We start from the raw sequence: 15,558 nt of genomic DNA on the forward strand, positions 1-15,558 counted from the left end.
TTTTCTTATTTAAGACAGGATTTTAAAAATTTTAATGGGCCCAGAGATGGGAGCCAAGATTGTCCTAAATTCCTAAAATGCTGTGCAAAATGTTCAGTGTTCTGATTTTCTTTGTCCGAGAATAATGGACAAAGGTATTCATTAGCATACCCAGGGAAACTTTCATTGAAAAAGAAAAACTTTTAAGAACAGCTCCTTTAAACATTTCTGACTATTTTGTAGAAGAATATGGTTTGTAAGGATTGACCTTGAAATTATCTTCCAATTCCAGCTTGGCTCTGTGACGATAACTCATTAAAAAAAGGGAAGGCCTCCAGGAAGATAAAAGCTTCTTAAACTTAGGTGGATTTTTTTCTGTTATTTATAATTCATTATAAATGGGGAACACGACGGTTTCAGATGCTGGTAAAGGCCAGGACACAACTGCAGGTGTGACAGCAGGGCCAGCACCCTGTTCTCGCAAAGTCACAGCTTGTCCTTGTCAAATCGCTCTCGGACCTGTTTTCTCAAGTATGACATGGGATGTAGGCCTGTGTGCTCTCGGAAGTCCTCTAGAAGTTATAATTGCAAGATTTTGTGGTTTTTAGGTGAGTGGGATGAGGAGGAAGGCAGAATAGAAGAGAGAGATAGAGACAGAACACAGGGAACGTGCAGCGGAGGCTGAGGCGAGAGGGTGGGGTGGAGTGGAGGGACAAAGTGGAGGGCAGGGCTGGAGGACCAGCAGTACTGTTTTCTCGATGAGCTGCGGATGCATTGCCACTCCATTTTATCTTTGTGCTTTGAAAGTTCATTAACCATTATTCATAGTTTTCACTTGTTTTTCAATGTTCAGGCCTGTGGAGAGCCAAAAGTGGAGCAAATAGGCTTTGTGACTTAGGGATGAATAAAATCAAGGTTAACTCAGGAGCCAGTGAAATCAAGCCCACATAGGTCATGCTGAGGTCCGAAGTTTCCCCACATCTAATGTCATGGCTGCTGCCTGACCAAGAACACTTAGGTTCTAGTGTCAACTGTGTTAGAAACTGACTTTGAGTAAATAGATAACCATTTTAATTTAGTGGCTTTATTCTAGAAAATTTGAATGATAATATGTCCTATTTAGCTCCTCCCTGAGATGACAATATTGAGGGCATAGTATCATTATTATCTCTGTGTCCATAGCTAACTGAGTTGTTAATGCCTTCCTGTTTCTTAGCGACGTTAGGACTGTGGGCCCTGGGCTCCCACAGCCCGAGTTTGAAACCAGATCTCCCATTTACTTTCTGTGTAAATGGGATGGTAGTTAACTCGCAGGCATCTTGTGAGGGTGAGATGCAGTAACCCAAATATGGCTGCAGCTCATCAGTCATTTTAGTTGTTTTTGCCAAAGAGCCATGGCACAGTAGGTATGAGGAAGAAATACCTTTTCTCCTTGCAAGGGACCTTGTGTTTCCTCTGCAGCTCTTATGTGCTGATTAATCAACTCTCCAAGGGGGAGACGAGATGGGTGGGTGTCTTCTCCCAAGTGACCACCTCGGCTGGCCCGAGGAAGCTAACACTTGCCACCTCTGACAGGGACCTATGTGGGAGCACGCCTGGTTCGGCCGGGTGAACATGTCCATTTGCACAGCTCTCACATCTGCGTCCTGCACTCCATTCTGCCTTGGTGCCCCCTCCACCCTCGCCCTCGTGGTGGTCGAGAGGCCAGTGTCCTCAGGCCTCTGCACTAGAACTGTTGAGAGGTGTTCTTATATATATATATTTTTAAATGGAACTATTACAGACTTCTGCTCTGGCAGCTTTGTGGGAGGAAAAATTCTTCAAAATTAAAAATATGGAAACCCATAAATCAGTCGGTGAATTTTTTTCTAAAACAAAGGGCTTTTGAGTACCTGTATGTGCCTGTAATTCTTCCAGGTGCTCCCAAACATGAGAGTGCATGTTGAAGTGGTCGGCTTTGTGGGCGACGACTGCCCCCACGGATAGCTTTACTTTTCTTCAACTCCATATTCAATAACTGTGGGTGAGAAAGGCACTGAGAAACTCTGAGAAAGTGAAAAAAGTGAGAAAAAAATGTACTCCTTTCATCCCCCATATGTGACCTGGCTCTTTTCCTAGGATGAACACAGACTCCTAGTTTCCAGGAATATGAATGAGAACAACCGTAGTTTTAATTTTTTCCACTTTTTTTTTTCCTACACTGCAGTCCAAGTTAATGTGCTAGAACGTCCAAGACATTCATGACAACCCTTGGCAGTGTTGAGAATTATGTAGATATTTTGCTCTTTATGTTGGTAACAATTGACTTGTGCTTCAATTCGATGGTTTTTTTCATACAAACTCCTGACCAAGTGGATTTGAGAATATAACAGAATATTGCTTCAGTATAGGAAGAATTGAGGCACTACCACAGATAATCCAATAAAGATCATTCTTCCTAACTCTTCAGTTGTCTTCATTAACAGAAGAAACCAAACTATCTGATGGTAGGAAATTTCTCATACAAGTATTATGTTTCTGGCCCAGTAGCCTTCACTTTATGTTTGGAAGTGAGGGTGGGTTTGGGGTGACCCATTTACTCATCTTGGAAGGTCTCTTGGGCCTCAAAGCAAGATTTGATGAGGGGACCAGTTGAGATTCCCCACAAAAGCAGAGCCTCAGAGCCCACAGCATTGGGCAGTGCACGAGAAACCATGGCCACATACTAATTATATGGGAATACACTGTGTACTTGAAAAACAAACTGTTGTTCAGAGCTGGGAGATAGTTCTAAAATTTACAGCCACAGGGATTTATTGGACACTTGCTATGTGTATTGTGCTAGGTTCTGGGGATCAAGTGGTGAACAAGACAAATGTAATCCCTGTTCCTCTGAGGCTGACAAGGGATGCAAACAGACGAGTGATTAATTGGTGCTAAACACCACAAAGTGTAGGCTGCAGTATATGTAAAATATGACACATAGGCGACATGAGAGTAACATCATCATTCATCCTGGTGTTGGGTGAGCGTGGGGTGAGGATCATGGAAGAAGTCTTCTCTAAGAAAGTTCCCACAAGGGAGCAATATGTAGACTATGTCAGTGAGCCTTACCAAGAGTGCTCTGCTGCGCTCCAGTGTCACCTTCAGTGTAGGGAGGCAGCGTGGGGTCATCGAGGTCATTAAAAGTTCATTCAACAGTCTCAGTGGAGAGCTCTGGAGGTACAGAGGCAAGAATTCTTAAGCGTTGTTCCCTATCAACAAAGCTCAGCATTCTAGGAAGACATGGGGACTGTTGGGAGAACAAAAAGGAAACATAGAAAGGGGAGCCCAGTTTTGAATAACTCTGGAATAAAGCTTTCTTTCTTAAAGTTTCTGCTTGTCCCACTCTCTTCTTGTTCTCTCAGTCTCCTTGTCTCCCACTGAAGAATATTTTCTACAGAGGGACCCTCCAGGTCTTGGACTTAGAGTTTATATAAGTGCCTTGTGATCAGTACATTTTCATGTTTACTGAAACATGTATCCAGTTCATTCCTTGACAAATCTTGGTTGGATTCACATGGTATTTTAGGCTCTGTTCTAGTCCCTGGGATACAGTAGTGGCTACAGCAGATGGGGGTCCATAAAGTCAATTTGTAAAAACTTCCTATGTCAGCTAGTGGTAGTGCTACAAAAGGGAAATGAGCTCGATTCATAGGACAGAGAGTAAGAAGAGTGCTAATTCAGACAGAACGGGCCGAGAGGATCCCCCGATGAGGTGATCTTTTAGCAGAGAACTGACTGAAGTTTTGCTGTGATGATGAAGCTTATTGATCTCAAGAAGGCTTTCTATTTATTTGTATATTGCATTTTTGACTGGGTCAATGACATTCTTCTGCTTGCTTATAGGGAGCTTAACGAGATAGAAGAGGAGAGGATATTGCTATTTTGAGGCTAACATATGGTGTCTATGGGAGCAGGAAGCTCTGAACAGCTCCTCACTGGCCTTCTTGCCATGTGTCCTTTTATACATGTGTGTCCTGTTTAACATGTGTGCCCTTCTTTTGAACATCATGCCTACATTTTAGAGGAAGAGAATAATTCTAGGTTCTGTGTTAAGTTGGCCAAGAGTGCATGCCTAGCAATTATAATGCTATTGTCTTCTTGTGGGAATCAGACTTTTCATGGAGATTTCCAATTTCTAAATTTAGAGTAAAAATTACGAATTTAATGAACCAAAAAATGAATGCACCTTTTCATTCTCACTGAAGCATCCTTTAAAAATTCAATGCAGATAATTTGCAGGCAGTTGCTGACTTTAGTGTTTGACGCTATTTAAGATGGATTTCACTGAAGTGTTTCTCTTCGACTTACAGGTACTACTGTTGATTGACATCCAAGTCTCCTACATCAACACCAACCACGAGGATTTCATTGGCTTCGCAAAGTAGGTGGAAGACTCAATTGCTGCGTGTGTTCCTCCTGCTGGTCTGTCTAGAATACACACTAGGAATTTCTCCCACAACCCCACCACCTCTTGAGAGTGCATTCTGGGTCAAGGTTAAATTTGAGCCATCCTGTGAGGCCAAGCTCTCTCCATAAAGTAGTTGGCTCCTTGGTTGCGCAGCATATGGGTCACATGTGTCTTAGATACTCATTGCTTTTGGATGACCATCCGCAGTTTGTACTTGAACTCCCATAGATAAGCAGCAACAGATGCACATTGAAAATATGTTTGGGAACAACTTCTCACATTAATTTGAAATAGCAAGTGCAGTTCTCAAGATACAGCTATTTCAACATTCCTAAGTTAGAATATAGAGCCTATTTTTTAAACAACGGTCTTTTGTGAACTTAGATGTAATTATAGGGGGTGAACATTCTCTTTTCTATAATATATATATCTTATATAAGCTTGTTTCTATGTTGCTATTTTATCATACATATATTTTATATTCTTAAAAAATTGTTTTCTTTATTGATTTTGAGAGAGAAAGAGAGAGGAAAAAACAACGGCGGCATTGATTTGTTGTTCCACTCATTTATGAATTCATCGGTTTATTCTTGTATGTGCCCTGACCTGGAATTGAACCCACAACCTTGGCTTATTAGGACAATAACCAACTTAGCTACCCGGCCAGAGCTCGTTATATTCTAATATTCTAGCTCTACATTCACAGATATCACTGTGTAGACATTATGCTCAGTTATTCAGGGCTGGTTATTCGTGTGGCATTCACCATTTTTTCCTGGCCTAGAGTGGAACTAGTTTTTGTTTGATTCTAACTCTAAAATGTAGTTGTGGCATGTAAATGGTTCGAACTTCAAATATATAAAATATAGTCTCTTTTATATAAAAAAATAAAGGGGGGAAATGTATTTGAACCGTGTATTCAAGAACAGGGGCCAATAAAAAATAAAACAGAACAAAATGTAAAGCCAATTACAATCTGATTGAAAAGAAACAGAATGTAAATCATGTGATTTAGACTAAACCCTGCCTGAGGAACTGACAGACATGTTTTAGGGAGGAAAGGCTCGATTATCCAACAGCAGATTGTCTCCTTGTAAAGTTGGCTGTGGTGGTGATGCCGAACCAATGGTATACATATATTTGGAATCCAAGGCTACTACTGTCGTGCGGTAGATGTTTTTCCTCCACTGTTTTGTCTGTGACCTGTGTGTGGAGGTGTTAAAACACAGTATTGAATTTGTTCCTAAGGTCAGTTGTCTTGGTAGCGACACTGTCCACACAGACCCATCCCTCCCTTTAGCCCTGATGGCTCCCCCATCTGCACTGCTCACTTCCTCCTGTCGGTCCCCTGTGAGGGGAAGCCTGGACGCTGAGATGCCTCCTTGTCCATCACCCTGGAAGAGGGGACCTGAGAATTCTGCCTGGTTTGCAGCACAGTCTGTGACCACCATGTGGCCTGTGCCAAGCTCTACTTTAGGGGGAAAAATACAAGAAAAAGAAAGAAAAAAAAATCATTTTTGTCTGTTGAGAGTTTGCCTAATAATTGAAAAATATAGAGAAACACATGTAACATTTTAAGTTGGCACATTCTCCATTCCCTTCTGTTGCTTCCTTGAGGAATTGAAAAGAAAAACAAATCCTTGAGTAATTTTAAAGAACAGGAATGCTGCCTTTAAAAGTGATTTTTATTGAAGACAAATGCTATTTAGATGTAAACTCGAGCCCATAACTTAACAGTGAAAGGGACATTGCCACGCCACCTCGTTGTGGTCTCCCGAGCCAAGGAGAAAATGTAGAAAAAGTCAAAATCTGTTTGGGAAAATTCAAATTTTGAACAAGTTTTGTAACCAGTGCTACAATTTAAATTCCAGCCTAGACTTTTCTTGAAACACTTTTTCTTGATTACTTTTTAAACTTCTTTTCAAAGATACATGATCCGGAGTTTACTTCACCTCAGAAGCTGTTAGACTATAGCATTATATTGACTAGGTTTTCAAAAGCATATAATGTTGCAAATGTAAACACTTGCAAATGCAGTCTTTCCATGCAGCCTCTGTAATCCAGGCGACTGCCCCCATTTTTCCAGCCTAGAGATAGACTGTAAGCCGTTATGATGTTGGGGGAGAAAAAAGAAGCCTTGTTCAGACCACGTTAGAAGTGGGGCAGCTTTGCACATTTTGCGTCGAGTTGAAACTCGCACCTGAACTTCCTTTTGAAGGCCAGGTCTGGGAGTCAGCGGTCGGATCAGTTTTCCAGGATATGCCGCTGATGAGCTTTGGGCTTTGCCAAGTCGCTTAGCCTTTCTGTACTCAGTTTACTGCTCTATCAAGTGGAATAATAAATAATCCCCCACCGTATACCTTTTAGGATTGTCAGGAGATCAAATTAATGAGGTGTTGTGAAACTGCTTTTGAGAACTGGGGTATAGTCTGTAAAAGTAAGAAAGTGGTATAGGTATACATACTCACATACAAGCATATACACAGACACACACAGATACAGACACACACTCACAGACACATTCACACACACACACACACACACACACACACACACTTCCCACCTATTTGTTAAACACAGAGGAATTTGTGTGTAACACAATTTTACTTTGTTGTGAAATTGATGTTTGGAGTATGATTGCCACTAGAATATTTTCAGACACCAATATTATCTCCAAATGTGATATTCTGCACTGAGACTCAGAGGTAGATGTTCTTTCCATTGTATGCTGAGTTGCAGTAGATTTCAGAGTGACGTGGGATTAAGATGAAGAAATGTTCATAATTACTTTGAAGGGTTGTGGGATCTTTTGTGTTTTTAAAAATTAAAAAAATACGGTTGTAGCTATAAATTTTAAAGTTGGCAGGATTGCTGTTTCCATCAAGGAAGAAAAGTCAAGCCATACTTGAAGACAATTATGTAAGTATTTTTAAGTTCCAGGGATAGAAAATTAAGGTCTCAAATTGAGGAAAAGAAGAATTTGTTTTCATGAGATTTTTAAAGAATTGTCGAAAGAGGGGGAACCACCTCTCAAGCTTATAGAATGGTGATGCACATAGTATTTTACACATGTATTTTTTTCTAAAAATTTTAAAAACAAACCAAAGTGCTAAAGGTAGAGTTACGGAGTAGGAATTCTCAGAGTAGTGTTCAGACATCTTGAAATTCTTCTGCCTGCTACAGCATTTACTCTGCCATGTTGAATACGTGGAACATTTTTTTCCCCATTTCCTAGCTATTTGTTAAACACAGACCGTAAAATATGTACCATGTGTCATGGGTCCAAGTTAGCGCTGCTGTAGGCTTGCTTTGGAATTTCCTGGTTTCTGAAAGCTTGATCTTTAAACTATAAAATAGTTTCTGAACCTCAACTATAATATAGTTTCTGAACCTAAACGTCCGGTCTTCCAGAAGAAAATGTCAACTTTCCTCATGATTTAAGGATTTTAATTTGTCATTGTTCCTTGTTAAAAAACAAACAAACAGCCCCACAGGTCTTTTTTATTTTTTACACAATGTCACTAGTTTTTATTATTTAAGAAAACAAAGCTACTCCATTTGTTCCTTCATTCACTTCCCCTCTCTCAAGAATCCTGCTCTTTGACTAGGAAGGCCAATAAGCGTTTGTTAGCTTGGATGCCTGGGGAGGTGAATTTTCAAATTCTCATGCTCTTCTGCATTTGTTCCCTGGGCAGGAGTTTTAACTTCTGACTTACTGAGATGTCAACAGTTCAGTAGCTTACAAGCATTAGGGCTCCCGATAGGAACCGGTAGACTAATGTTTTGATGACACCAGCGTCAGACTAAGGTCTGTTTTTCCATCTGCAGAGTAGGTCCCAGCACCTGTTTTCTCACAGTTGAAATGACAGAGTGGACAGATTTCAGTGCTGGTTATATGAGTACCATGAAAATCCTGCGGGTTGTGACATTCATGATATCTCTTTCCTCATCCTCTGGAATGCCCGCTGCCGTTTGCCTAAAGGCAGTATATGTGAATCTTGGCCCCAAATTCCAGAGCAATACTTCACAGTCTTCGTATATTTTTCCATCATGTGTAATCGCATTTTATTATAACAGTGTTTCTAGTTTATATTCTTACATGAGAACATTCTCTCTCTTGTGGAATCAAAGCCTAGGCCTTAGATTAGAACAAGATCCTTCTTTTGACTCATATGCAATTTAGGAATTAAATGCAGATGGAAATACAGACCTAAACAATTTGCCACGGACAATCCGGAGTGTCACGTCTTCTAGTAAATTTTATGTTCCAGTGTTCCAAGCAACGTTTTAAAAGTCAGTAGACTTCTACTATTCTCTTTCATTCTCAGAGCTGTTATTTTGAACTTTATCTTCATCCTTAAAATGGATCTTAGGAGATGAGTCATCCTTCTTTCAGAGGGCCCCACGTCCTGGAGGGTTTTCTTACGTAATATTTAGCCTGAGACTTCACTGAGGATCCTGCAGGGGGAATGCAGCTTCCTTCTCCCTTTGGCTTCCATCTGATTGGAGGAGGCAGGCCTGCACGTGATGCGTCGCACTCTGGGGACTCTCAGCATGTGTTTATAATATCCTTGGGGTAATAAAAGAACATTTTAAAAGGACTTCTTTATTCCAGAGCAGTACTGTCCAATGAGCTTTCTGAGATAATGGAAATATTTTCTATTCTGGGCTGTTCAGTACAGTAGCCACTAGCTGCATGTGACTATTGAGTGGCTAAACTGGGACTAGTAAAACAGAGGAAGTGAGATGCAAGTGAAATAAAAATCAAATTAAATAGTAATTAAAGTTTTAATTTCAATGGCCACATATGGCTATCAGCTACTGCATTGGATGGCACCCTTGCAGAGTATGGAGAATCCAGCCCATTTTTCAGGGTCTTTACATCTGTGGACCCTACTTAACTGATGGCTTGGTGGTGATCTACTGTGGTGGCTTCTAGAAGAGAAAAAGGGGGTAACTCTGTTCGCTGTTGCTAAGCAAACCCTTTGACTCAGGAAAAAACAGTCAACTCTTTAATCTTCTGTCTATAACGTATAAAGGATGGGCTTTCCCCTTCCACTGCCTTGGTTTGTCTGTTGCCACTTTGCTAGTATTTTCTCCATCATGGTTACTGCTGAAGTGTCTCCTCTTATAAACTAAGCATGATGGTGGAGGGAGAGGCCCAGCTGACACTTGATATGCAATCTGCGTTTCCGAGCAACTCCATTTCCTTGGTTCATTTGAGCTCTATTTAGGTTCATGTGGAGTCCACATTCTTCCTCCTCCTTTGTCACCTCTATCCCATTTTTCAGCCCCTGAAGTCTTCTTTTGACCACACCGTTCTGTTGAGACTGCTTTTGGCTAGGACAAAATAGTTAATCCAATGGACAATTGTGAGTTCTTCATATGACACCATTAACCAGTTACTAACTTTATCTGAAGACTATAAACCTAGATCTCCATTCCAGAACTTCTTCCTAGACTGCTAGACTGGGTGCCATAGTCAGCTACATACTGGGCATTTCTACTTATCCATCCTAGGGAAGCCTCAACTTGATTTTCCTTAAACTCATCATCTAATCTTAAATCTACACCTCCTCCATTGTTCCCATTCTCTGTGGGCGGTAACTTCCAGTTGCTCAAAGTGTCATTCATTACTCCTTGTTCCCATCTTTGTTTCCTTCCATCTTTACCAAGTTCACTTGATTCTACCTCTATTCTAGTTTCTGAATTTGTCTAATCCTATCATCATTTATATCTTTCACAGAGTGCCCTGCAGGTCATTGGTGCCCTAAAATTCTTCTTCTCTTGCTTGGGTTACTACAGGTCTTCCTGCCTCTTGTCATGTCCTTTATCATTACTTCTGAGATTCCCTATTACTTTCAGAATACAGTTTAAGCTCCTCAGTATGGTTTCCAAGGCTCTGTAGAAACTCTCTTACTTCTTCTTCCAACTCTGTGCTAGGCAATGTCCATGGTGAGAGAGGTAGAGATACCAAGATTCATGCAACATACCATCGGTCATTGAGGAACAGACAATGTCAGAGAGGAATTAGAGACCTGCCTGACACAATCCTGTTTATATGGTACAGGTACAGACCAAGATCTTTGGGAGTTCATGGGAAGGAGAGATAACTAGAGGTTCCTAAGAAGGCATAACCCAGAAATGGTACTTGATTGGACTTTGAAGGCTGGGCAGGACTCGCAGTCAGAAGGAAGGGGTGTAGGCTATCTGCTTCCTATCTTTTCTGCTTCAGACTCAGAGAATTTTTACAGAACACTGCTTTGATCATGCCATTTGCTGGCTCAGAAACTTTGAATACTTTTGTCTGCCTCTACCATAACAGCCAACTTCTCCCTAATTGGCTCTCACATTCAGTTACTGTACTAGATGGCTTTTAAGGTCATTTACAACCCGGAGTTTATGATTATATAATTTTGCTGTAATAGTTTTACTTTCCACAACTTTTCTACGTTCCTCATTTTTTGACCTCCTGACTTTGATGATACTACACCATTCTCCTGGAATGCACTTGGCTGTCTTCCTCTATTAAAATTGTACCTTTCTCCAAGTTTTCTGTGAAAGTCTCAGATCACATCAAACCAGAATAATCCCTTTTGTTGGTCTCTGATGCAGAGCAATTACTATGCATAGGATTTGTTTGATAAGTGGTTATAAACCCCTTGGCATACTCTCCTGTGATTTGAATCTTTTATTGTATATGCACATGGACAAGGACAGAAACTAGAAATGAACATGCAAAAAACATTGAGCTACATGGTAACATGGGTTTCTTTTTCTCTGAATGTCTTTCAATGTGTTCTTATTTTTACAAAAAATGTAAATCTCTTGTTATATACTTTTAAAATCATTATGTCTCAGAGCATTAAACCTAGTTTGGCTTCATGTATTTTAGGGTTCTGGAAAGCCTTCCACAGTGACTTGGTTGTAGTAGGAATTTATACGCTTAACAACAAACACAATAAGAAGCTATGGGGTAATTATAGCTCACATATGAAACAGAAGCACTTGAGGGGGGTGCTTTGTATTACATTCTCACATGTTTACTTCTGTAGAGCTTGTTCTTCCTTTGTTCTTTGTGTATGTATCTCACTACCCACACTAGATAAATTGTAGGCTTCTGATTATAGGGGCCATACCTTAATCATGTTCATATCTTCCACAATAGCACCTTGCAAGTAGCTGGTGCTCTCAAATTTTAGACTTATGTCAAGTGAAAACATTATACCTAGGTCTGTCTTCCAATATTGCACAGATAACCAGTAAAGGACCTATGAACAAGATTATATCCAAAGGCTCAAGTTCACTTGCAAGTCTTTACACGATTTCCCATGAACACATTTTTAAATAAATATTTTGAAATGATTTCAGTTTAGTTATCATTGCAGGCATAAAGATTATGGTAAAGGGTGCTTTCTAATGAGGCACTTATTTTTTATAATGTTACTTATGAAGTAACTTCAAGTACCTAAATATGTCATTAACAACATCTTTGGGTTTATGGGATGGGGCCAGTTGCTACAAAAAGAGTATTCTTTAGATGAAAAGTAAAGATGATTAGTATTTGTTCTTAACTAATATTTGAGGTTGGTTATAAAATAAATCTATTTCCTTCTGCATGTTCTTACATTGCATTGTTTAGTGGATGAAGACTCCGTCAGAGGAAGTACCTTCACCTGGTGTAGCTCATAAGCTTCTGAGAGGCATCTTGGATCTAAAAGGAACCTACGAAACAGCTTGTCTGGTCCCTGGCTTAACTCTGTCTCTCTGTCTTTTACACACACACACACACACACACACACACACACACACTCTCTCTCTCTCTCACTCACGCTGAGAAACTGAGGTGCATTTAGGGCAGACCCTGCTCAGGTTGCACAAGAAGTCATTGAGAATCTCTGTGCCTTTTGCTTTATATCCAGTCCTTTTTCTCTTATGTGATTTTAAGGGGACCCTACACAGAATTCAAGGTTCCCAATAGTTTGGGTCTGTTACAGTGTGGAGTTATCACCATGAGTCAGTGATTTATTTTAAAACATTTTCTCTTAAAAAAAAAAAACACATGCGCACACTAAACACAATTATGGTACTTGGAAGAGGTGGCCATTCCTGGGAAGAAGGCATAATCACATTGTATTAGTAGTTTTCTCATTTCTTCCTGGACAAGAGGAAATCCTGAAGGGTAAAGATCCAAGGCCCCAAGTGGACTAGTGTCAAACTCAAAGGCTAACACGGGCCAAATAAACAAGGTTTAAGTTTATGTGGGCCACAAAAAACCAAAAGTTTCAATTTCCATAGGAACATAGGTTTACTAGTATTTCAATAGAGACATGCTGAATACAAAGGGCTGAAATAAATGAGTAATCATTAACATAAAATAGAACATTTTAATAAAAATTAATATTTTTTCTTGAACATTAATTTACCAGACACTGAATAACTGCACAAATTAATAAACATAGAGCAAATAAACCTATTTTTCTTGTTTTCTGAAAGCGAAATATTTTCTGTTGTGCAACCAAACAAGTCAGTACAAGACTAATGACGTGGCAGTTGCCTGCTAAAATATCCACTGCTAGTATTAGTGGACAAAAATGGTGTGCCTGCGCATAAGGGAAATGAATGCAACATGATTGTAGTAATCAGTCATTAGCAAACGTTATTAATTATAAAAATTAAGTTTCAAAATTTTAATTAAAATGTTTCTTACATACCATTATATTGTCTGGGCTGCAAAGCTGCAAAAATATTCGGTGTGGGCCACGAGTTTGACATGCTTGCTGTAGGCACACTCCATGTCAGGGCCTGGTGGGCAGCCAGAAGGCAGTGTGGGTGAATCAGACCCCTGGTCACAGTCAGACACAAACTCAACCTCATTCACAGCCTCACCACAAAACTCAGAATAATGTAGATTTGGATTATGTAGAGAAATGGTTGGAGAAAGATGATGTTCATAGTGATTAAAGGACTTAAGCATTTAACAAAAACTAGAAAAATAACAAAAAATGAGGAAAGAAGAAATAAGCTAAAAGTCTAATGTGAGGACATTGAAAAGCAAAAATATACACAAAATATCTTTAGTAATCAAATACAGTATGGCCTTTCACCACCCACCCTTTCCCCAGCCTCACTTGAATGTAGAATATGGGTTTTCAGGAGTTTGAGTGAAAACTCGTGGGAGATTATGAAAGACTAGAGGCCCAGTGCACAAATTCGTGCACCGGTGGGGTCTGGCTGGCCCGCCCCAATAGGGCCAATCGGGCCGGGCAGGGGGAGGGTATGTGGGTGGTTGACCAGCTGGCCCCGCCCCCTGGTCGAACTCCCGGTTGAATTCTCAGTCGAACTCCCGGTCAAGGGGGCAATTTGCATATTACACTTTTATTATATAGGATTACTGTTTTGAACAGCGGTTCAAAAGTGTGATGTTGATTTCTGATGTGGCTCTGAACCATAATATCCCATTACTTTGAACAGTTGATTAATGACTTGAGCTTTTTCTCTGTCTTGGACTATTTCATTGATCTTCAAAACAGCCTTTAAGAACTATGAAACTGCCAGTTAGAGGGTTCAGTATTATTAATCTTCTCAGAATAACCAAAATAAGTTTAGTTTTCTTATATCAATAGATGTTTACTCATTGATTTACCAAAAGAAAGCCTTCATACCTTTCTTTAAAATGTTTTTTAATTGATTTTAGAGAGAGAAGGGAGAGGGAGATAGAAATATTAATGAGAGGGAAAGATCGATTGGCTGCCCTCTTGCACCCTACTGGGGATAGAACCCACAACCTGAGCATGTACCCTAACTGGGAATTGAACCAGTGATCTCTTGGTTCACAGGTTGACGCTCAACCACTGAACTACACGGGCCAGGCAGAAAGCCTCCATTCTTTTGACTGATAAGAGGAACACAGTGCCTGGACATGTGGGCTCTGGGGTTAAATTGTTGGGGTCATCTCTGGCTCTTAACCCCTGGCATCGTGTTGTAATGGTGTCGACCTCACTGGGCTTCTTCTTCAACAGATATTTGTTAGAGCTAACTACAGTGTGCAGGTAGTTTCTAGGCCAGTGATGGCGAACTTTTTGAGCTCAGCGTGTCAGCATTTTGAAAAACCCTAACTTAACTCTGGTGCCATGTCACATATAGAAATTTTTTGATATTTGCAACCATAGTAAAACAAAGACTTGTATTTTTGATATTTATTTTATATATTTAAATGCCATTTAACAAAGAAAAATCAACCAAAAAAAATGAGTTCGCGTGTCACCTCTGACACGCCTGTCATAGGTTCGCCATCACTGTTCTAGGCACTGGGGATATAGCAAAGAATGAAATAGACAAAAACGCTGCTCACAAGGAGCTCACATTCTAATGGAGGAAGACAGACAATAAACACACAAAAATTTAATTAATTATATAGTACGCTTGAAGGCGAAAAATTCCATAGAGAAAAATAGAATAATGTAAAGGGGATGCAGTTTTGAACAGAGTAGTCATGGTATGCCTCACTGAAAAGATAAACTTGAACAAAGACTTGAAGGAGGTGATGTCAGGAAATATGCTTATATCTGGTGGAAGCTTATCTAGGCAGAAGGAGCAACTAGCATAAAGGCTTTGAGATGGGAATATGCTGGGTGGGTTTAAAAAAATAGTGATCAGTGTGGCTGAACTTCTCCAATGAGGGAGCTGGAGAGTAGGAGGAGATGACTCAAAGAGCGGAGGGTGGGGGTAGCTGAGTAGGGCCTTGTGGACATCCAAGTGGCGATGTTGAGTTATCAAAAACGTATATGAGTCTAGATTTGGGGAGATGGGTCAAGCTGGCTTTGTTCTATGGGAATTGTCAGAATATAGTGGAATTCAAAGCAATGAGATTGTAAAATGTCACAGAGTTTGGGATCTGGAGGCCAACTACTTATTAGCTGAGTAACTTTGGGAAATCCATTTAGCTACTCTGTGACTCAGTTTCCCCATCTGTAAAACGAAAATAATAATAGTAACTACTTCACAGGGTAAAATTAGTTAAAATCACTAATATCTGTAAAGCGCTTGGAACATGGCATATACTTAATAACTACTAGCTGTTCATTTTCAGTACATCTACTCTGCACACCTGCGGGACGTCCCGAATACTTGCCTTAACTCCTGTT

General features: G+C 40.1%; 1 protein-coding gene across 1 annotated transcript in view; it reads left to right on the forward strand.

Moving 5' to 3' along the window:
* Positions 1–15,558, forward strand: part of DNM3 (dynamin 3) — a 300,862-nt gene that overhangs the window by 81,998 nt on the left and 203,306 nt on the right. The window contains exon 12 of the mRNA XM_023753926.1: positions 4,314–4,384. Within this exon, the coding sequence (XP_023609694.1) occupies positions 4,314–4,384 (71 nt within the window). The remainder of the gene's footprint in view (positions 1–4,313; positions 4,385–15,558) is intronic.

Source organism: Myotis lucifugus, unplaced genomic scaffold (assembly GCF_000147115.1).
Source record: "Myotis lucifugus unplaced genomic scaffold, Myoluc2.0 scaffold_54, whole genome shotgun sequence".
Taxonomy (NCBI): Eukaryota; Metazoa; Chordata; class Mammalia; order Chiroptera; family Vespertilionidae; genus Myotis; species Myotis lucifugus.